The sequence below is a fragment of the Hyaena hyaena genome, unplaced genomic scaffold (genome assembly GCF_003009895.1).
Source record: "Hyaena hyaena isolate Hyena2069 unplaced genomic scaffold, ASM300989v1 scaffold_184, whole genome shotgun sequence".
NCBI lineage: Eukaryota > Metazoa > Chordata > Mammalia > Carnivora > Hyaenidae > Hyaena > Hyaena hyaena.
This window is the reverse complement of record NW_024080817.1, coordinates 1,087,668-1,110,336: the sequence shown is the minus strand read 5'-3', so window position 1 is coordinate 1,110,336 and position 22,669 is coordinate 1,087,668. Positions and strand designations below refer to the sequence as shown.

At 40.9% G+C, this 22,669-nt stretch overlaps 2 protein-coding genes across 4 annotated transcripts in view; one reads left to right on the top strand and one right to left on the bottom strand.

Moving 5' to 3' along the window:
- The window catches only part of LRP11 (LDL receptor related protein 11), a 50,123-nt gene extending 44,637 nt beyond the window's left edge, over positions 1 to 5,486 (top strand). For both annotated transcript variants that reach the window (XM_039240958.1, XM_039240957.1), the window contains one exon: positions 1,547 to 5,486. In XM_039240958.1, coding sequence (XP_039096889.1) covers positions 1,547 to 1,701 — 155 coding nt within the window. In that variant the 3' untranslated portion in view covers positions 1,702 to 5,486. The remainder of the gene's footprint in view (positions 1 to 1,546) is intronic.
- A 4,298-nt stretch (positions 5,487 to 9,784) lies between these two features.
- PCMT1 (protein-L-isoaspartate (D-aspartate) O-methyltransferase) overlaps positions 9,785 to 22,669 on the bottom strand; it is a 50,572-nt gene continuing 37,687 nt past the window's right edge. The window contains exons 7-8 of one of the 2 annotated variants that reach the window (XM_039240947.1): positions 19,376 to 19,592; positions 9,785 to 10,581 (exon numbers count right to left, since the gene is read on the bottom strand). In XM_039240947.1, the coding sequence (XP_039096878.1) occupies positions 19,413 to 19,592 (180 nt within the window). In that variant the 3' untranslated portion in view covers positions 9,785 to 10,581; positions 19,376 to 19,412. The remainder of the gene's footprint in view (positions 10,582 to 19,375; positions 19,593 to 22,669) is intronic. The other variant, XM_039240946.1, reaches the window with a different exon arrangement.

The following is a 22,669-nucleotide window of genomic DNA, read 5'->3' as shown; positions in this document are numbered from 1 at the left end:
ATTTTTAATTTTTTGAGGAACCTCCATATTGTTTTCCAGAGCGGCGGCACCAGTGTGCATTCCCACCAGCAGTGCAAAAGAAATCCTCTTTCTCCGCATCCTGGACAACATCTGTTAGTCACTTAATTATTGCTTTCTTAGTTCCTTCATTGGCAAAATGGGTACACTCACAGTACCAGCTCGTGGCGGTTGTGAGATTTAGATTTGAGCCATCAAGCACCTAGCGCAGTGCTGGCACTCTGCAGCGCTGGCTTATTGTCATTGACCGCCAGCACTTAGCTCAGGGTCAGCCACATGGCTCCCAGTTAACACTGAGTGACTGGATAAGTGAATGAAATGAATCGGCTTCTGCATTGGACATTTTGACTCCTCTAATTCCACCGGTTGGCAAGGCCCCTGCAGCTAAAAATGGTTGCACCGTGTCATCTCTGAGCCTGGCCGGACCCCAGAGTAGATGGGACTAAGAATAGAGCCTGCTGAGCTTGATAAGAAAGACCGATCTGGGGCACACCCTGTCCCTCCAGACTCCTGCAAGCCTGGACAGGCCGCCTCTAGTCCGGGTGCGCGTCCAATCCCACAGGATAAAGCCTGTGAAGGAGAACTGCAGAGACTTTCTCTTCAACTACCCTTAACCAGAATCACACCAGCAGATTCTGTTGGTCACTCTCAGCAGTGGTTCTACTGGCTGAGAGTAGGTTCCCTGGACTTAGAAATGAAAACAAATTTTTTTTTTTTTAATTTTGAGAAAAAGAGAGGGAGAGAGAATCCCAAGCAGGCTGCACGTTGTCAGCGCAGAGCCTGATGAAGGGATTGAACTCAGGAACCGTGAGATCATGACCTGAGCTGAAGTCAGATGCTTAACCAACTGAGCCACCCAGGTGCCCCAAAGCATATTTATTTTTTAGAGGGAAAGAGAGAGAGTGCACAGGGGAGGGGCAGAGAGAGAGAATCTCCAGCAAGCCCTGCACCACTAACATGAAGCCCGATGTAAACCTCAAACCCACGAACCATGAGATCATGACCTGAGCCGAAATCAAGAATTGGACGCTTAACAGACTGAGCCACCCAGGCGCCCCAGGATTTGGTTTTAAAGAAGTCTGGGTGGCTCAGTTGATTAAGCATCTGACTTCAGCCCAGGTCATGATTTCACGGTTCATGGGTTCGAGCCCTGCATCGGGCTCTGTGCTGACAGGCCTTGGGTCAGAGCCTGAAGCCTGCTTTGGATTCTGTGTCTCCCTCTCTCTCTGCCCCTCCCTGCTCACTCTCTCTCTCTCTCTCTCTCAAAAGTAAATAAACATTTAAAAAAAAAAAAAGGAAAAGAAGAAGTCTGGGTCTGAGAACTCCTGCCATTGGCAAGCTGTGTGCTCTTAGAGTAATTACTTAATCTCGCCACCTTAGTTCATCTATAAGATGGTGATAGTGTGAGTACCTACTTAATTGATTGTTCGGATTAAATCGCGCATGCAAAGTGTTTCTAATACGGCAGATTGTAGCGGTCATTGTTACAAATCACTGACCTGCGCTATCCGCTCTCACCCTTCCACAGGTGCAGTGCTACCCTTGGCCCTGGGTTTGGCCATCACGGCTCTGCTGCTTCTCATGGTCGCTTGCCGTCTACGCCTGGTGAAACAGAAACTTAAAAAAGCTCGTCCCATTACATCTGAGGAATCGGACTACCTCATAAATGGGATGTATCTATGAAAGTGTCATTCGAATAGCTAGGGGCGAGGGTGTTTCACTTCTAATTTATACCTATTGGGCTCCGGATATTTAGAAACCTCTTTGGTTTGAGCTGGGCTAAGAAAACCAAAACCCCAGAAAATTCTGCAAACCCCAAACTTTTGTTTTTATTTATTGTAGAATGATTTTCTTCCGGAAGTATGTGAGATATTTTGAAGTTTTGAGAGGAGTCTGAGTAAAGACTCACAAATCGAATTCTGACTTAATGTAAGCAGTCCCTGAAAATAGTAGTTCGCAGTGAGCCGCGGCGGATCGTTCAGCGTTTGAGGGGTGGCCTGGGAATGGCGATGCTAACCCGTTACTTTTTAGAGGCCAGCCATTGGCCCCTGCCAACCTGGGACCACTTTATACACAGCTTCCTCCTCTCCCCTTCAAAGCCTGTTTCTGTGACTGGATCTCAAGTGATCTTCAATGAGCTGATACCTAGGGCAGCAATATCTATACTGGAGCCCCATGAACATGTCAAGAAGGCGTTGGGAAAGGAGAATGTGAGTTTATCTCAGTGCCTCTGACATCATGTCATTTAGGGAGCCGCCTCATTAGGCCTCCCTTTGGGCAGAAAATCCCAGCCTCTGGAAAACAAATAGCTGTCACGTGGTCATGAGGCGTTAGGAGACCTGGTGAAGGAGAGGGGGCAGCTCAAACATTTCAACACCAACTCGGCTGAGGGCAAAGTGGGAGGAGCACAATTAGGCCTTTCTTGAATCTACTCGACACTGCTTGGTGGTCCAGAACGCAGCAGCTTTATTTATGTAGTCGCTGGGTTTCAACACCAGTCTGTGTGGATGGAAAAGAAAAGTGCCTGCAAACCGGAAACAGAGCACTGGGTGGATTCCTGGTGCAGCTTTGGTAAAAATGCCACGTGTGTAAGTAGCAGCAGTGTCTTTCAGCCAGTGGAAATGAGCATTTTCTCCACTATTTACTTAATGCTGTAAGATGTTGTAATGTGCAGTCAGCTAATGCCAGGCTTACGCACTCCCGGAGCGTAAAGCAGGCTTGCACAAATTCATCTTTGCAGAAAACTGGCATCTAGCTTAGCATCTATCCCCTGTTCATCAGTCTAGGATTTTAAAGGCAAACTGTTCCCATCATCACTTCACGCCGGGATTACACATGTTCTAGAAAGCATTCTCCTTGAGAGGAATGTGGTGCCTGTCTATAGTCATGTGATGTTGCTATGTACATAATATGGCTTCTTCTCATCAGTGGCAAATCTTCTAAAATATCTGAATACATTGTAGAACATTCTGTTTTCAGACTGAAACCGAGGTAAGTTGTTCCTTTGGCAAAGGGCTTAATTTGGGTCCGAAATATAACGAACCCATTAACAAATGGAAAGTTCTAAAAAACAAAGAAATTGGTTACTTTTACGTCCTGAGAGGTCCAAGCATTTTGTGGAATATTTATAATTGAGCGAAGATTTGAGTCTCTCCTCGAGGGCAGGTTAGAGAAAGGGCAGCACAGACGACCTGAGGCCCTCTGTGGCCATGTGTACGCCACGTCGCTGTGTGTCGCCGTGCAGCCTACCAGCCTGGACCCATAGCTACACCCGACACGATACAAACTGCTGAGGGATGCAGCCTCCAGCACATCTTTTATACGTGAGGAAATTAAAACATGATTTAGTATTGCTTTGGTGTCAAAAGACTTGAAAAAGGATGTCCATATCTACATGTACAATAACCCTTTAATAAACTGTATTTTATTCTTATACCTTTTTAAACAGCCATTTAACCTAATCATAAGTTGCTATCATTTACTGAGCTGTTCCTGTATTGTTACCTGGATTTAACCCTATCAACCTTATCTTGCAAAGGGGGAAATTAGGAATGAGAGAAGGAGAATCAAGGTCTACAATTTATGTTGTCAGATGGACTGCGTGGGGCTTTTCAGAGTCACTTTACCTGTGAGTATCTTAATTGAAGGGGTTCTGCATCTAAGACGATTTTAAAATAATTTTAAAGGGAAAGTTGTCTGCAATTTACTGCCCAAACATGTTCTTGTGCCTCGCATATCTTTCCCTGAGAAAAGGCCCATCTGAGCCACCTTCCAGAAAACTCAGAGCTTCTCTCCTCCAGTCCTCCTACATACAAGCAGACAACAGCTAGTCTCCATCCTTCCAGAAGCTCGAATGTTTCCAGTCACTTGGGTATCAGGTTGTTCTCTTCCACGGGAAAATAACACTGTCTTCATCTTCCTCTCCCTTACTTTTCATAATCCGTGATTTGGCTCCACGATTCACCTCCGCACTTCCCAGCCCTCCTCAGTCACTGATGGCCGTTTCAGGTCGTCTTTATCATATTTTCCCGCAGCCCAAACGTGGAGACGCTTATTTCTATTTGTTCTTCAGTTTTGCTGTTCAAGGCAGACCTTGCTGGTGAATTAACTGGACTCCGGGTACAGAAACACAGGGCAGTGGGCCGTGCCCCAGGACACAGGGCCGCCCGGGTCCTCACGTGTGCTGTCTCGTCAGTCACGGTGCTCTGCAACAGCAGCATCTGGGCCTGAGATTGTCCCTGGGCGTCTCTTAAGTTACACTGTCCCCAGTTTGATGTTTGGGGATTGCACCGTTTTGTTCCTATCAGAGTGACTCCGATTATTTGTTTTCTTTAAAACAATAGTTTGGCCCAGCCGTTGGCGTTAAAACCGAATGAGGGTTTCTAACAAAAAACCGCCCAAGCCGAATAGAGAGGGAGAAGCTTAGTTTGCTTTTCACAAATGTTCTCATCTCCCTGGCTTTTTAAGCAAATTGTGATGCTGACTTTTTCTGGGGCGCTGGCCCCATTTTCCCCAGCTCTTTTGTCCTGAATTCTATCTAGTATCCTAAATAAAGTGCATATTTTATAGCTACTTTAAGAGCAAACATTTTTTGGGGGGGGGGATAAATATAAAACCGCCAGGGATGAAAATGTGGTTAGACACACCGAAGCTGGATGTGTTCAGAAATGGACTGAGTGCTTAGGACTGAGCCTCCTCCATTAGCTACATTTAGGCCTCGGTGTGTCTTCATTCCTGCTCATTTATTTCCTCCCATCACCTCCGTGTTTAGTCTTTATGGAAGTTACCTCACTGTAAATTGGAAAGAGATCAACTTACAGTATCATTCAGCTTAAAGATGTTTTTATACAGTTATTTCAAAACGTAGGAAACTTCTCAAAACACATTTTAAAATTACTTTAACTTTTACCAAAAAGCTTAGGGAAAATTGTACTGAGTTTATGGACTTTAAAAGTTCCTTTTTGTTTCCATTCGTCATCATTTCATATGACTGAAGACCCAAGAGTCCAAAAATATCAAAAGTCTATGTTCTCATATTTAAACAAAGCAGTTTCACAGATGAAAACAGAAATTTAGAAGAATCCCTAAATGTCTGATCTAGAGATGTGTGTATAGAAGAATGAAGGAATCAGAACCGTGAACTATGCAATCTGAGATCACGCCTTCAATGTCATTTGCTGTTGAAGGGGAGACAGTCTGACACTCCATTAACACCCCCACCTGTAACGTCTGGCCTGCTTTATCCAACTGTGTTCCCTACAAGCTAATCACATAAAGGAGTCAAGATCCGAAAGAAGGGCAGGTCTTCTTCCCCAGAAAATATCTTTTTATAATTGATTTACACTTGACACAATCATGTTCATATGGAAATTCTGCAAGCTCTTTCATCTGTAATGTAATTCCTAAGCAAAATCCTGACAAGATAATCAACAAAAAGCTGAAATAAACAGGGTTGGCAAAAGAAATTACTCCATGTGATGTGATCCTTTGGGGCGGGTCACAGAGACATGTTTGGGGCATGGGAACTCAAATATAAATGTCCTCAGCTGCCCCAGGTCCCTGGATTGCCACTCTCGTATTTAAGATGTCCTTGGTGCTGCAAACACCTGCCCTTTGGACAAAAAAGTATTCTTCTGATGCCCATCCTATTAGGACACTCCAGGTAAGAATGAGTTCTTCAGCTCCAGCAGCCCTCGAACTTTCTCTCATGTTGAAAAGGAAGTGAAGGGAAAGGAACCAGGGGAAAGAGAGAGAGGAAGGAGGATTCACTGGCTCAGGACAGCCTCTATGGGGACTGAAAGTCAGATGTTTTCTCTCTCGCCAGACAAGGAGCACTTCATAAAGAATCCTGGCTCAAACAACACAAAGTCAGTTATAAAGGTGAAGCGTAAAGAGGAAACTAACATCTACCATGAGAGCACTGGTAGAAGGATTAGAGATAAGGAAACTCTTGGACTAGTTTCATTTTTTATTACAATACACAACTGTGGGCTACATGGGCCGGCTAGTTTTCTTCATGCGGGCTTTTTAAAAAAAAATTTTTTAATGTTTATTTTTGAGAGAGAGAGACAGAGCACAAGTGGGGGAGGGGCAGAGAGAGAGGGAGAGACAGAGTCTGAAACAGGCTCCAGGCTCTGAGCTGTCAGCACAGAGCCCAAAGCAGGGCTCAAAGTCCGGAATGGCGAGATCATGCCCTAGACTGAAGTTGGACGCTCAACTGATTGAACCACTCAGAGCCCCTTATGCAGGATTTTCTTACTGGCAATCTATTTGAGCCACCCTTTAAGTACATTGGGGACAAAACATTGTCATCTTCCTGAAAAATGGTAGGAGAAATCAAAAGACATGAAACTGAAATCTGACCGGAACACTTTTTTAAATTAATTAATTAATCTTTAAATGTTTATTTATTTTGAGAGAGAGCAAGTGGGAGAGGGGCAGAGAGAGAGAGAGAGAAAGAGAGAGAGAATCCAGAGCAGGCTCTGCAGTGTCAGCACAGAGCTTGACACTGGGCTGGAACTCACAACTGTGAGATCATGACCTGAGCTGAAATCAAGTTGGACACTTAACCAACTAAGCCACCCATGCACCCCAAGATCAGAGCACTTTTACTTTACTAGTGTAGCTCTTTAAGAACTTAGTAGGAAATGATGATTTATACTTCAAAGAATTTGGCACTTACCTAAAATAAGTTATTGGCCTTTTGAATCCCATTTAGAACACTTTATTTTATTTTTAATGTTTTTTATTTATTTCTGAGAGAGAGAGAGAGGCAGCATGAGCAGGGGATGGTCAGAGAGAGAGGGAGATACAGAATCTGAAACAGGCTCCAGGCTCTGAGCTAGCCATTAGCACAGAACCTGATGCAGGGCTCGAACCCACGAACCGTGAAATCACGACCTGAGCTGAAGTCGGATGCTTAACTGACTGAGCCATCCAGGCGCCCCTCCCATTTAGAACATTTTAAAAATTACCCATGTTTGCTATTTCATTTACAACATTAGCATTCAATTACCATTGTCATATGAGCTCTTTTATTGCCATTACAAACACTGGAAAACTCATTAACATTTACCTGAAAACCGAAACACCTACCTCTTCTATGAAACAAAACTAAGGAGCTTTATTTCGTGGCTAACAATCTGATGCAAAAGATGGTTTCAGATTTCAAAAAATTCATGAGCATTAAAATATTACTAAACAATGGTATCCTACTTTAAAATACATTGAGTTTTTAAGATGCCTTAGAATAGGTACATTAAGTCAACTTAACAAGTATAATCAACTTCTTTTGAGCAATGGAGGTTTTTAAAAATTAAGGGCATTGGGATTTTAAATACTTGCATGGACAATGATAATGTCCTATTTTCCTAAAATGTCATTTCCTCCCTAATGTTACTGATTGGAAAAGAGTTGAAATCCTCATTAGAACCTGGAATTCTTAATTTTCATTCTTAACTGAGAACTAGGTTGGCCTTCAAATAAAATCAAGTCTGTAAAATCATCTTGTTTTAACAGGAACTCACCAGACTGAAAATTTTGAAAATATTTTCATTGTCCTCTTTATACTGTATAAAGGAATCGCTTCTATCAAGAAACAATGGAATGCTGAAGTTATTTTAGAGATTATGAATACTAAAGATTAAAGAAACACTTTTGATCTCTGACTGGCATTTATATAACTTCAGCTCTTTTAAAAATGCTCTTATGCCTAGTTAAAATCCATTATTGCTCTTTCTGCCACTTATCGAGGCTCCTTTAAAATCTACTCCTATTGGGGCACCTGGGTGGCTTGGTTGGTTGAGTGTCCACCTCTTGATAACAGCTTGGGTCATGATCCCAGGGCCATGAGTTCGAGCTCCACTTTGGGCTCCCTGCTGAGTGGGAACCTGCATGGGATTCTCTCTCTCTGCCTCTCTCTCTTTCTACCCCTCTCTCACTTGTGCATGTGTGTGCACGCTCGCTCTCAAAATTTAAAAACATTTAAATTTTTTTTTTAATTCACAAAAGCATAAAATCCATCAGTAATGCTTGGCATGGCATTTGTCTATAACACTCAGGTAGCACTTCAGTCCTAGCCTATTTATAAACTGTCCCCTCAGCCAGACTGCAAATTCCTTGAGAGTAACGGCTTTTTTACATACGGCAGGGATTTGCATCTAATAAAATGTTAGTAATGGCTATGAAGGATACAGACTAGTTAGTGGTTAAGTTTAAGAATCAATTTAAAATCCTAAAGAACCCCTGACCTTTGAAACTACGTCAGATCACGGAGTCCTGCGCCGAAAGGGCCCATGGCCGGGATCCAGCAGCAGCAACAGCAGCAGCAAACCAGCGGGGAACCGAAACTCCCAAGTTTCAACCGCCAACTAATGCTAGTTTGCCGTGTGAGATCTTGCCCAAGAGACACTAGAGAGAAAACGTGTGTGTAGATTTTAAAAACCATTTTTAAGCAAGTAAAGCTTAAGGCTGTAAGAGGTGGGGGAGGTGCCACACGCACTAGGGACCGCCGTGCTGGAATGAGACACACGTGCACACAGCACGGGGGCTGCTTTGCTGAGAGCACGAGCGGTGCTAGATACACAGTTTGTAGTTTTTCAAGTTCTAGAGCCCTTAGAAAAATGAAGATCTTTTTATAAAAGTTATAAAACCACAATATTTAAACAAGATCCCAAAGTGCTACTGCCTTCTTAGAAACTCATTTTACAGTCATCATATTAATACATATTTATTTAAAGTTTATTTATTTTGAGGGCCGCCTGAGTGGCTCAGTTGGTTAAGCGTCCGACTGCAGCGCAGGTCATGATCTCACAGTTCGTGAGTTCAAGCCCTGTGTCGGGCTCTGGGCTGACAGCTCAGGGCCTGGAGCCTGTTTCAGATTCTGTGTCTCCATCTCTCTCTGCCCCTCCTCCACTCACACTCTGTCTCTCTCCTTCAAAAATAAAATAAACACCGGGGCGCCTGGGTCGCTTAGTCGGTTAAGTGTCCGACTTTCGCTTAGGTCATGATCTCACAGTTCGTGGGTTCGGGCCCCGTGTCGGGCTCTGTGCTGACTGCCAGCTCAGAGCCTGGAGCCTGTTTGAGTCTGTGACTCCCTCTCTCTCTGACCCTCCCCTGCTCATGCTATCTCTCTCTCTCCTAGAAATAAATAAAACATTTAAAAAAAATTTTTTTTAAAATAAAATAAACATTAAAAATTTAAAAAAAACAATAGGAGAAAACAGTGTAAAAAAAAGTTTATTTATTTTGAGAGCAAGTGTGAGTGGGGGAGGGGCAGAGAGGGAGAGAGAGAATGCCAAGCAGACTCCAAGCTATCAATGCGAAGCCCAACACAGGGCTTGAACCCACGAACCGTGAGATCATGACCTGAGCCAAAGTCAAGAGTTAGGCGCTTAACCGAATGAGTCACCCAGGCGCCACAATAAATATTTATAGATGATGAGATGGGTTTTGTTAAATTTATCCTTTACCTTGTTCTTCTCTGACACTAGGCCAACTCATTCATTCACTCATTCAGCATTTACTGTTCACTTAGAGGCAAGCCCCGTGTTAGGCAAAGAAAAATGATAAACGAGGTATAGTCCTCACTCACTGGGAAGGGTCACAGTCTACATGTACAGCTGGAGGGATGCTATTAATCCAGGCCCCTCAGACTCGACAAAACGGAGCATCAGAGCAACAGTTTTCTCTCTGTGACCTCCCTCAGTCAGCACTTTGTAGCTGCTGGACTTGTGGCTCTTCCCTCTGTATTCAAACACCACCAATGCCTCTTTGACGTTTAACTTTATTTGGCAAAGCAGCACTGCATAAACTGTTCAGTGACTAGGACCCAGCTTACACAGCATGTTAAATCAATGTACATTATCAGCAGCAAATTGGAAACAGAAAAAACAATACCGAGCTACAAGTCTCCTATAATTTTAAAGAGAGAAAGTACTATGTCAGTTATGTCCCATCTGAACAGCTAAGTGTTTTAAAGGACATCACCTGCCATCTTCGTAAGTTTTAATATTTACAAATGCTTAGTTTTAAGGTAACAAAGCAGCTGATTGTATCTACAACATGCTACTCTAGGACACCACATCAAAAGCTTTAAAAAGGAAGCTCATCTCTATTTTCTTAGTGGCATCTAACAGACATCCAAAAACCAAGAATCTTAACTTGTGAATGGTGGTGTTATCCAGTGCACAAAAGCAATCTGATAAATTAATATCGAAATTAAGTGCCTAAGAAAAACCACTCCTCAGAATCAATTCACAAACTAAGTTTTCCATTTGGCAGAACCTCATCTTTTAATATTTTAAAGTAAAATGTGGGTGTGTTAAATTAATAAATCCACAAATTTGTACTTTGCATCGCTCCTCTACCAATTCAGCTTCTGCGCCTCTTTGAAGAATGAGAAACCCTACAAAACCACACATTTTCATGCTGAAAATAATAGTGTAATGAAGTCCAAAACAAGCTGTGATGCTGTTGGGTTTCAAAAAGCTTTGAGAACTGAGATGAGCAATCCGCTGCAAAATTACATACTGGTCAAGCTGATGGCGCTTTTACAATTCGTCCCTGGGGGTGAAAAAGAGAAATATATAAGTAGGAGTTAACAGACTATAAAACTTGGCTTTTCTAGTAGTTCGGATACAATTATTAAGTACGTACAAATGCACCAATACTCGAGCATTAAAAAAAAAAAGGAAAAGGAAAAGAAAAAGGCAAAGCAAACAGTCCCAAGTCCAAGCGAAAATGGGAGTCAGCCATCCACACATCCCTCATGCTGCTCTGGAATGAAATGTGAAACCTAAAGGCCCTGAATTCTTTATTTTTTAATTCAAAGATAACTTTCTTCCTTTAAGAAAATTTTAACTCTTACATCTAGGATCCTGCTAACACTATTTATTATAAAATGATGATGAGTATTTGAAGTTCAAATAACTTTTTATAGGTACATTCACAACACTGGACAAAAAGTTGGTCTTTTGCTTAGAGTGTCCGCTAGCAATTGCTGAGTAGGTCCATCTCAACCCAAACTCTCTGGAAGAAAAAGCATCATCTGGAGGAGTACACATCTCAGAAGGCAGCTTCATCAGCTCCAAAAGAAACCATTTGCGCAGCCAGGTGCAGCACTGTACCGGCGACTGCCAGAGACAGGAAGGAAGGAATAAAAATGCGGCCTAAATGAATTGTGTGGGATATAAATTATACTCCAATAAAGCTGTTAAAAGTGAAAAAATACAGCTATCAAAAAAGCCAAAAAGCTTCGTATTAGAGGGCAATCTGAGTGACAAAAACATTGCTAGATATTTAAGAATTTTTCGAGTAAAGAAGTATGATGTTTTTAACTAAATTTCAAATGATTTCAAGAAACAATATGATATATATGTATATATAGAGAGAGAAAGAGGGGTGAGAAAGCGAATGTACAAAAATGCTAACAATTGGTAACTCTGGATGAAGAGATGCAGAAATTCTTTGTGCTATTCTTACAATTTGTAATAAATATTAAAAAGTTTTTAAAAAGTTATTAAAATTAATTTGAAGGGAAGGGAAGTAAAAAGCTAAAATTTCCCAGGTATGTGGTGAATTAAGAGACTATCAGACACCGTGCTTTCTTTTAAAACTAAATTTTGTAAACTGTGAGAAATTAGTTTAAAAAATTACATCTCCCATAAGCTGCCTTTGTCATAGAGTACTGGATTATCTGTTAAATGATAAATGATCATTTCTGGTTCCTTTTAATATAGTCTTCTAAATAATATAAACACTAGAATTCTCATAGAACAGCTTTTATTTAAATTCATGCAAGCATTAAAATATTTAAACTGCAAAGATTTCACTTGCAAAGTGCTCTTTTCATAAATTCACTTATTCTTTTTAAAATATACATGAAGGTACTACTGGTTTTATAAAATAATTTACCATATTCGATTTATCCATTGCAAGGCATTAAGAATATTATAAATCTATATCCTTATTGCCCACAACATAGTACAACATTTCCAAATATCCTCTTCAATCAAAAAAAATTTTTTTTAAAAAGAAAAGGATAAAAACTCTCAACAAACTAGGTATAGAGGAAACGTACCTCAACATAATAAAGGCCATATATGACAAGCCCACAGCTAACATCATACTCAACGGTGAAAAGCTGAAAGCTTTTCCTCTAAGATCAGGAACAAGACAAGGATGCCCACTCTCGCCACTTTTATTCAACATAGCACTGGAAATCCTAGCCAGAGCAATTAGGCAAGAAAAAGAAATAAAAGGCATCAAAATCGGAAAGAAAGAAGGAAAACTGTCTCTTTTTGCAGACGACATATTATATACAGAAAACCCTAAAACCACCAAAAAAAATCAAAACTAATGAACTAATTCAATGAAATTTCAGGAAAGAAAATCAGTATACAAAAATCAGTTGTGTTTCTATACACCAATATTGAACTATCTGAAAGAAATTAAAATTTATAATTGTATCAAAAAGAATAAAATATCTAAAACAAATTTAAACAAGGTGAAAGATCTGTACACTGAAAAGCATAAGACATTAATGAAAGACACTGAAGAAGACACAATGCTCATGGATTGGAAGAATTAATACTGTTCAAATATCCCTATTACCCAAAGCAATCTACTGATTCAATTCAATCTGTATCAAAATCCCAACGGCATTTTTCACAGAAATGGAACCACCCTAAAATTTGTAAAGAACCACAAAGAGCCCCAAATAGCCAAAGCAATCTTTAGAAAGAAGAACAAAGCTGGAGGTATTACACTTCCTGGTTTCAAACTATATTACACAGCTAGAGTAATCAAAACAGTATGATATTACCATAAAAGAGACATGTGGGTCAATGGAACAGAATAGAGCCCAGATATAAACCCACACATATATGGCCAATTAATTAAGGAACCAAGAATAGACAATGGGGATAAGACAGTGTCTTTAGTAAATGGTACTGGGAAAACTAGCCACATGCAAAAGAATGAAACTGGCCCATTTTACACCATACACAAAAAAAATCAACTCCAAATGATTAAAGAATTGAACATAAGACCTGAAACCATAAAACTAAACTTAATGTGGTAATCATTTTGTAGTATATACATATATCAGCTGTGTTGTACATGTAGAAGTAATGTTAATGCTATGCCAATTATATCTCAGTAAACCTGGGGAAAGTCATATTGTAAAAAAAAACTAACAATGTGGGACAATACTGACATTTTATTAAATAAAAAAGATTATAAAATTATATTATATGATCTCAGAATTACAAAAGAGCTATATACAGAACTATGGATAAGAGAGTAAAATATATATATATATATCTACCAAAATGTCAATAGTGGTTATCTCCAGGTTCTAGCACTGTGGGTAATTTTTATTTCATTCTTTGTACCTCTAAAAATTTTTACATGGCACATGCATTATTTTGGTAGTCAGAAACAGTATTATTAAAAACAAATAGAAGGAAATGTATAGCACTAAAAAAAGCACTAAAAAAAGGAAAAGGAAAAGAAATTAAGTTTATAATAAGACTTGAATTTTAACATTTAGGGCACCAAAGAAAACCAAAAGTTTGCTATCAGTGCATGTGTAACCTTGTCACATCCTATTACTCCAAAATCTATATAAATTTCAAGGTTTTTATTTTTCCATTTAATGTTCCAAATTCTACATAAGTATCTTTATCTGACTTACACACATAGATCACTTACAATAAAAAGTATTATGTCCTGGGGCTCCTAATTAGCTCAGTCGGTTAAGCGTCCAACTCTTGATTTTGGTTCATGGTTTGTGAGATCAAGCCTTGCATCGGGTCTGTGTGGAGCCACTTAAGATTCTCTCTCACCCTCTCTCTATGTCCCTCCCTTCTCTCTCTCTCTCTCAAAATAAATAAACTTTTTTAAAAAAGTATTATGTCCTAATTTCTAGAAAGACTCTTTAAAATTGTTATATAAGTGCTAAATACATTCATTAGGTTAATAATTATATATATTATTTTATTATATAACATATACTTAATAACTTATTAGGTTAATAACTTTAACCTACTAACATTTAGTATTATATATTCTTTATCAAGAACAAAAGAAAAGATGTATTACCAGGAAACAATAAAACCCATGAATGTTTTCTAATAAATTGGTTTTCTGAGGTAATAAAGTAAATTGTACAAAGCTTTATGAGAGACATAAAAAGAATTCCAAAAGCAACAAAATATATCCGTGCCTTTAAGAGTGCAAAATGTGTGATAATGCTGTAACGTCTGCCAAGAAATTGAAAAGGGATAATATGGAATGGTACAGAACAGAGGGTAAACTGGATACCCTGGGAAGTAGGCTGTCAATCTTAGAAATGCCCAACTGATTCACAACAGTGTTTCATGTGTTTAACATGTTTTTCACTTTAAGATGACATTGATAAACAAAGTACTTATAGGATGAGAATCCTGACACGTTCCTCAGTTTCACAAACCAGAGATGAACTTATTTCATGGACTCTCGTGGCTATTAAAAACAAAAATAAAACTTACCAGATGATTAACAAAATACTGATCTCTACATATATAAAATGAATATACTTATGTTAAATAAAATACAAATTTAAAAAGTATGAAGAGCTTATGAAGCAACTAATACAACTATGACACATCCATGTCATGAACGTAATACCGCATGTTCTAGATCTATGGCTCCTACATCTCGCATCCTCTCTTTAACACTCCACCAAAGTCAGAAGTGACATTCTTTCCAAGCACAAGGAAACACAAGTCTAAGTGCAGGTTTGGGGCTCTATGTGGCATAAGAATGCAGCACGCCCACCACCTAGTGCTCTTGTTTTCTATCGAAGCTCCCAGCAAAGACTGGGCCTCACCCTCACAGAGCACTGCAACTGACTCTGGATTCCTCAGGAAGAGAAGGACGGAAAGCTGGTGAGAAACAGGAGAAGGTTCAGAAGCAAGCATGAGGATGAGCTGTTAAATTAATCTGGAAGAAGATCTGAAAGAACAGAGATCACCTAGCCTGGCAATAAAACTGACTAGCAGCTTTTTAGATGGTAATTCCCAAATGTGGGATGAACACTCAGTAAGTCTGGCACAAAAACAGACACATAGACCAATGGAAGAGAATAGAGAACCCAGAATTGGACCCAAAAACGTATGGCCCATTAATCTTTGACAAAGTGGGAAAGAGTATCCAATGGAAAAAAGACAGCCTCTTTAACAGATGGTGCTGAGAGAACTGGACAGCAACAAGACACAATGAAACTAGACTGAATGAAACTAGACCACTTTCTCACACCATACATAAAACTAAACTCAAAACGGATGAAGGACCTGAATGTGAGACAGGAAACCATCAAAACCCTAGAGGAGAAAGCAGGAAACAACCTCCTTGACCTCCACCGCAGCAACTTCTTACTTGACACACCCTCAAAGGCAAGGGAATCAAGAGCAAAAATCAAATATTGGAACCTCATCAAGATAAAAGCTTCTGCACGGCAAAGGAAACAATCAATACAACTAATAGGCAACCAACGGAATGGGAAAAGATAGTTGCAAATGACATATCAGATCAAGGGCTAGTATCCAAAATCTATAAGGAACTCACCAAACTCCACACCTGAAAAACAAATAATCCAGTAAAGAAATGCGCAGAAGATATGAACAGACACTTATCCAAAGAGGACATCCAGATGGCCAACAGACACCTGAAATGATGCTCAGCATCCCTCATCATCAGGGAAATGCAGATCAAAACCACACTGAGATACCACCTCACGCTGGTCAGAGTGGCTAAAATGAACAAATCAGGACACTATAGATTCTGGCGAGGATGTGGAGAAACGGGCACCCTCCTACACTGTTGGGAATATAAACTGGTGCAGCCCCTCTGGAAAACAGTGTAGAGCTTCCTCAAAAAATTAACAGTAGAACTCCCCTATGACCCAGCAATAGCACTACTAGGAATTTACCCAAGGGACACAGGAGTGCTGATGCATAAGAGCACATGTACCCCAATGCTCGTAGCAGCACTCTCAACAATAACGAAATCATGGAAACAGCCTAAATGTCCATCCATCAACTGATGAATGGATCAAGAAGATGTGGTTTATTTCTACAATGGAATACTACATGGCAATGAGAAAGAATGAAATCTGGCCATGTGTAGCAACATGGACGGAACTCGAGGGTGTTATGCTGAGCAAAATAAGTCAGGCAGAGAAGGACACATACCATATGTTTTCACTTATAAGTGGAACAGGATAAACTTAACAAAGGACTATGGGGGAGGGGAAAGGGAGAAAATAGTTGGGGAGAGGGAGGGAGGCAAACCATGAGAGACTCTTGAATACTGAGAACAAACTGAGGGCTGATGGGGGTGGGAGAGAGAGGAAGGGAGGTGATGGGCATGGAGAAGGGCACTTGTGGGGATGAGCACGGGGTGTTATATGGAAACCAACTTGACAATAAACGAAACAAAGAAAGAAAGAAAGAAAGAAAGAAAGAAAGAAAGAAAGAAAGAAAGAAAGAAAGAAAGGTAGGCGACTCTTTTTAACCACATTATAGCCTTACTACCACTGCCTTAATTCAGGCCACCACCATTTCATCCCTAGCTTGGATAACCACATTCTGTTTCTAACTCTAGCTCTGTTCCTTTCCAATCTACTGTCTACGCCACGGCCACAGTCATCTTTCTCAAATGAAATTCTGACCACTTCACGGTCTAGCTTCAACACTTGGATTACTCTCCTACACACACTACACTCTAATTGCCTGTTTGTCTTCTTCAGATTTGTTTGGCTCTCCCGCACCACTAAAAGTCCCATGGGAACGGTCGGTTTCAAGTTCCCAGCTCTGTATCCAGGGCCCCAGTACAGTCCTTGGCAATGCTGCCTCTGCTCCCAGTGAGTTCCAATAAAATTGTGTCCTCCCCGTATGCCCTAGCATGGCAGGTCCCTGGTCATGTCAACACCGTTTACTAATGCCCATAACCTTGCCCGTATTTCTTTGAATAGTCCTTTCACTAAAATCACTTCAAAATCCTAGCTGGGCATACTTCACTTCCTGCCTCCACCCTGCCGGAGAGTTTAAGAGTACAAATATAAACAGTGGATTAATGGTCTCTTTTAAGTTTGTTTTCAAATTTTGTTTCACCTTTACATTCTTTAAACCTACACTTCTGAAAGATTTACAATTAAGTAACTGATTGTCTTTGTCATTAAAACTACATCTTTGGGGGCACCTGGCTGGCTCAGTTGGTAGAGCATGTGACTCCTGATCTCAGGGTCACGAGTTCAAGCCCCACACTGGGCACAGAGCTTAAAAACCAAAACAAAACCAAAAAAATCAAACTACATCTTTGGGTGTAGGAAAACGTGTTTGAACAAACAAAAATTTACAATGGAAAGAATGAGGAAGTCCACCTAGTACAACTAGGGAGATGTCTCCAGGGATACGTACATGCAAAACTGCTCAATCTTTTAAAAAGTTGAAGAAATCTTTTCTTTATAAAGAAACACATATATGTATATCTAAATATTTGGTAAGTGACTAAATATTTGTTCATAAATTTAAAAATTATTCTCAATTTAATACAAATAGTTAAGTGTTATGAGGGGTGAATATAGGTGCTATGGAAACCTAGAGTTTATATGACCTGAGAAGTGGGGAGAACCTCTTCATGAACAAAAACAGGACGGAAACCAAGGCTGCACGGAAAATGAGGTGGACCCTAAGCAGGTGAAGGTCTGAAGCTTCGGTGTCATTAGCTTCATGGTAAACCCACCTCGGCTTATTATAAAAACAAAACACCTTTTTGTAAGTCCTTCGTCATCAAATTGACAGTGGAATGCCCAATACTAACATTTATTGTGTATAAAAGAAAATTTTAAACTTATTAATGAAAATCCGAACTCTTACTTGGTATCGAATTTCAGTAAGTTCAGTGATGTCTGCCCCTGTTATACAACAGCAGTTAGACTGTTAGTAACAATATAACCATCCTAGAAGCAAAGTCGAGGAAGGTTGCAATTAGTTGTTAAAACCTGTGTGATTTTAACTGACAAGACTCACAGCTTTTTCGTTTTTTTTAAAGCAGTGGCAGTGCTCCAGGTTAAAATTCAAAGAAAAGAGCTATATCCATATTAAGTGAAGAATGAAATGCAATTCCTAGTAAGATATCCCAGAAATGGCCAATCAGAATTTAAAGAAAAACTCAGTTTTGAACAAACTGAGTTAGATTCATTACTATTTTTGCAGTTAAACATTTATTCAAAAAGTGTCTTCCTGCTTTCCATAAAAGAAAATTGAGGTCTATTTAAGTGATAGTCACCATTTTACTTACTAAAAAAATAAAAATAATCATCTTAAAATAAGTACCCCTGTCAAAAAAAAAAAAAGAGATTCTAAAACAGGGAACTGTAAAGCCTTTCTTATTTTGGCATTTAATTTTCAGTAGTCTTCGCTAGTGTCTCTCTTACTTATTGATTTCACTCCTTCCCACCGGAGGACGTGGGGAGGGGGAGGGGGGAGGAGAGAGGAAGAAGAGAAACCTGGGCTTCAAACAAAATATTCAGATTATGCTGAGACACAAAACACGAAACAGGAGGCACTGTAATGAGCCATGCTGTACTGAGATTATGCTGCATGCTGTTGGCCCTTTGGGCGGGTTTGTGAGACCTGGGCACTCGCTTTCAGCTTAGAGAAACCCTCCACCCCCCCAGGGGCTCAGAGTGGCTTCAAAACGGGCTGGCCAGTTCTATAGACTGGGACAAGTTTATTCCTTATAGTGGCTCCGAAACAGCAGCTGACTGTAAAACAGGCACAGGTTGTCAGACAGAATGTCAATGCACCCGACTGCAAGAGAGAAAGCGAGCTGAGAGGAAGAACATCCTCTCCGGGATTCTGACACCTTGGAAAACTGGCACCAGAGTATCTCTTCCTTTCTTTCTCTTTACAAAACGGTACAACAGGGTGTGAACGGGGCAGGGAGTGATGGCCCCTTCTCTTCAGACCAAAGCCTTTGTCTCCAGGACCTTACAGCAGTTACAAAAATGATCTGTGAATATAGAACATTAGTGGCTGATAATAAATTATCCTTAGAAAGTTCTGAACTGTGGCTAAAAGCCTCTTTGGAAAAAAAAAAAAAAAAGGAAAAAAACCTCCACCTTTGTGCCAGCCAAGTCTCACCCCCCTTTCCCAAAGATATGAGTTAAACCAAAAGAAGGGCAGACTCATGCAAACTTTGTCTAGACTTTTAATGTGGTGAATTTCTGATGTTAAAATGGAGGAGCATAAAGGTGACAACCAAAAAAGCAGCTCTTGCGGTCTAACATGTTAGAATCCACACCCTTCACCTTGCGTGTGTGGAAGAGGAAAGAGCAGAAGATAAAATCACTTCCACCTGGACCACTGCTTCTCTCTGTCTGTTAAAGGCACGTAGATCACCCCCATGAGGGGCTTCATCCTGACGCTGCCGTCCTGCAGCTTGTCGTACTGCTCCAGCATCTGGTTGCCGCCTGCGGGCCCGACGGGCAGGATCAGCCTCCCACCAGGCTTTAACTGGTCTATCAGCTAAAGGAAAAAGACGTACACACTGAGTTACAGATCTTACGTGAAGAGCCGTTTGACATCGCCACAAACCACTTCCTGCGTCCACGGGCAGAAAGCAGAGATGTGACGTAGTACAGACGTACCTGGTTAAACGTATTACTCAGTTACCCGCCCACTGGTGACGAGAGGGACTGCGGTCTTACTCACCTCTGTGCCCCTGGCCTCTAACAGGACATGGCACACGGTGGGGCTCGCAGTGTTCGAGCTTAGGCACATAATGCAGAACTACCCTCTCTTGAGAGGACCAAAGGCAAAGAAGAAAATTCCAGTGCCTGTTTGGAATCTTTGTGCTGAGGGGTGGAGAAGGGAGCGGGCAGTGCAGGAAACCAGCAAGGAAGCCCTAGCCTTCACTGAAGAATTTAGGGTATCACTGAAACAAAAACAAGGGGGCCTCGGTTTGATGACTGAATTCAGGATTACTGGCACCAGGACAAAGGAAGGCAGGGCTGGAGTTCCTGAAGCATTAGAGTGAGGATTCCCTTGGGGCACCTCGGTGGCCCATGTTATGATCTTGAGGCTCACGAGTTCGAGCCCTACGTCGGGCTCTGTGCTGACAGCTAGCTCAGAGCCTGGAGCCTGCTTCAGACTCTGTGTTTCTCTCTCTCCCTTCTCCTCCCCTGGTCTCTCTCTCTCAAAAATAAATTAAAAAAAAAAAAAAAAAAAGAATGAGGACGCCCTTGTCAATAAAAAACCGAGACTACTCAGTGAAAGCCCTTTTGGCCAGAAAACATTTAAATCCTATGTTACTGTTTGAATGTGGCCTTCAAACGACTAGTAATCAAAGACGGTAAAGAAGAAACTTTACTTCGAAGGTATCATCTCTCTCTTAAACCAGATGTCCTAACTTCTGAGATCTCATGACTTCCTCTTTTGATTTTTCATACTGTCTCTCTCTTCCCTTGTTTTTTGATATTATTAAACTGATTCCTCTAGAAGTATTCTGTGAAGCAGTGCATGGAATATTTTAAAAGAGAGAGATGATGAGATCTTCAAGTCTAAAACGATCTTTATTTTACATATTTGACAATGTGTGGGTACAGAATTCAAGGCTGGAAGTCATTTTCAGTTCAGATTTGTGATGGTTTGTTCTTCCGACTTGTTGATTCTCTTTTTTTTAGTTGATTTATTTATTCTGAGGGGGAAGAGAGAGCACAGCACGTGCATGCATAGGGTAGGGGCAACCAGGGAGAGAATCCAAAGCAGGCTCCATATTAGCGCAGAGCCTGACCAGGGGTTTGGAGATGATATCAAGAGTTGCAATCAGTGGAATGAGTCACACAAGTGCCCTTGACTTTCTGATTCTAATGCTGCTGTTCTGCAATCTGATGCCTTTCTAATCACCAATCCTTAACAGATTAAGTTTTATTGTTCTGGAAGCTTTTAGCATCTCCTCTTTATCCCGGATATTCTGGAATTTCATGGTATTTTTCCTATCTCTCTTTTTTTCCATTTATTTTTGAGAGAGAGAAACAGAGACAGAGATAGAGCATGAGTGGGGTAGGGGCCAAGAGAGAAGGAGACACAGAATTTGAAGTAAGCTCTAGGCTTGAACACACAAAGGGTGAGATCATTACCTGAGCCAAAATCAGACACTTAACTGAGCCACCCAGGTGCCCCTAAAATTTATTTATTTTGAGAGAGAGAAAGCAGAGGGCAGAGAGAGAGAGAGAGAGAGAGAGAGAGAATCCCAAGCAAGCTCTGCACTGTGAGAGGAGAGCCTGATGCAGGGTTCTTACCCATGAACCACAAGATCATGACCTGAGCCAAAACCAAGAGTTGGATGTTCAACCAACTGAGCCACCTGGGCACCCCTCCCTTTTTTAAAAAAATTATCATACTGGGCACTCAATAGATCTTGTGAAACTACAGAATCATGTCCTTCAGATCTCAAAAATTTTCCTACTTAGGGCTTAGCACTAATTGTTCCTCATACAGAATTTCCAGTGGCAGCCCCTCTTTTCAGACCCATGCTTCATCTGTGATTTCCAAGGTCCTGATGCCTTCTATTTCTAAGCCCTTTCAAAGTTCTGCAGAGTAGGGGCCCCTGGGTGGCTTCCTCAGTTAAGCGTCCAACTACAGCTCAGGCCACGATCTCACTGTTCATGAGTTTCAGCCCCATGTCAGGCTCTATACTGATCGCTAGGAGCCTGGAGCCTGCTTTGAATTCTGGTTCTCTCTCTCTGCCCCTCCCTTGCTTGTGTGTTCTCTCTCAAAAATAAATTAATAAAACTTTAAAAAAAAAAGTTCTGCAGAGCAAACGGCTTCAGCAATGATTCTCTCTGCAGCCTCTTTAGCCCAACTTCCTCCGCCCTCCTGGGTCAGTTATTACTCCATCTGCTTTCTGTCTGCACACGCCACAGGGTTCAGGAGTGCAGTGCAATCTCCTAGAGAATGAAATACGGACTTTGTGTTTCTGTTTCTTGTTTTTCCAGTTGTTTTGAGGTGATATACAAGAGAAGGCATAAACGTCTTTTCTGTTACCTTGAAACCGGAAAGCCCCTCCCTTCAGCATGTCTCCCTTTAATCAGATGTATAAAGACCCCTATAACACTTCCACATGCTACTGCAAACACTTAAATTCACATTGAGCTAAAGCCAGAAATACCCTTCGAGATCATTTCAGGGTCTTAGTGGGGAAGATAAGCCCTGTGTTTAAATACAGTTCTATTTCACATCTTAATTGTCCTTACTAGGCTGTATTATAAATATAAATAAGTAAACAGGTACATAAATAAATAAATACCTATGTATCATGTGTCCATATGTGACCATTCATTGAGCTATTCATTTATGACTTGTACATCTTTTTCTTTTTTTTTTTTAATGTTTATTTTTGAGAGAGAGAGGAGAGTGAGACAGAGCACAAGCAGGGTAGGAACAGAGAGAGAGGGAGACACAAAATCTGAAGCAGGATCCAGGCTCTGAGTTGTTGGCCCAGAGCCTGACATGGGGCTTGAACTCATGAATTGAGAGATCATGATCTGAGCCAAAGTCGGCCGCTTAACTGACTAAGCCACCCCGGCACCCCAACTTGTACA